Source organism: Penaeus monodon, chromosome 30, assembly GCF_015228065.2.
Source record: "Penaeus monodon isolate SGIC_2016 chromosome 30, NSTDA_Pmon_1, whole genome shotgun sequence".
Lineage (NCBI taxonomy): Eukaryota > Metazoa > Arthropoda > Malacostraca > Decapoda > Penaeidae > Penaeus > Penaeus monodon.
Genome location: NC_051415.1, coordinates 31,127,328 through 31,128,244, shown reverse-complemented (window position 1 = coordinate 31,128,244; position 917 = coordinate 31,127,328). Strand labels below are relative to the sequence as shown.

The 917-nt window shown below is 45.3% G+C and overlaps 1 protein-coding gene across 1 annotated transcript in view; it reads left to right on the top strand.

Moving 5' to 3' along the window:
* Positions 1 to 917, top strand: part of LOC119592708 (MAM and LDL-receptor class A domain-containing protein 1-like) — a 10,183-nt gene that overhangs the window by 1,659 nt on the left and 7,607 nt on the right. Inside the window, exons 5-6 of the mRNA XM_037941642.1 lie at positions 144 to 387; positions 633 to 799. Coding sequence (XP_037797570.1) covers positions 144 to 387; positions 633 to 799 — 411 coding nt within the window. The remainder of the gene's footprint in view (positions 1 to 143; positions 388 to 632; positions 800 to 917) is intronic.

Here is a 917-nt window from a genome sequence, read left to right as displayed (position 1 = left end):
TCAAAAGTTGACAGACTCACGTCCAGAACTAAGAATGAAATATCTGAGTTATCATAACTTAAAGCAGAAGTTATGCTGCCGTATGAACAATAAACAACATTCGCCTTTCAACAACAAAGCCCGTTTCTCTCTACAATAACCAGGTCGTCTTAGAAGGCGTAGCAGACCCGGATGTACGAGGCACTCTTTCGCTAGACGACTTCGCAATGTCGCCAGTATGTGAACTCTCGCCCAACCAACACCTACCTGGCGAAGATGACCTGACCACACCTTCCCCTGTCTGCCTGCCGCCTCAACTAGCTTGTGGTAACGGACTCTGTTACTACCCAGAAGACACTTGCAACTTCATCGATGACTGCGGAGATGGAACGGATGAGCTTCAGTGCAGTAAGTTGGTCGTGGTGGATTGAGCTGTGAAATTTGGCTGATGGGAGGTTTATAAAGGCATGTTCTATATGGTGAAATTATTTCGGATGTCATGGAAGATTATGCTGCTGAAGATAATTGCGGTACAGTACAGTACGATAGTAAAGAAAGTAATGATGCTTTTGCTGGTATTTATGCAGATTAGTCCTCATACCTTTGTATCTAAGTGTAAAAGTTGAAAATTCGTCTCTACACTATTTCGGCAGCTAGGAGTTGTGACTTCGAGACGGAGGGCGACCTGTGCGGCTGGTTCGTGAGCGTGGCGAGTTCCATCCCCTGGCAGCGTGGGGGGTTCCCAGCCCCCCTACCCGGACCCCCTGTTGACCACGCCCTCAATGCTTATGCGCATGACCTTTTCACGGCCAAGGAAAAGGTAAGCAAAATAATTATATTTGGGATGATTTTTTTTATGACTTCAACGTTTTTTTTTCTGATGAATTACGTAGATGGATGTTGCACTACCACTGTACAATTAATTGTTATACAGATGA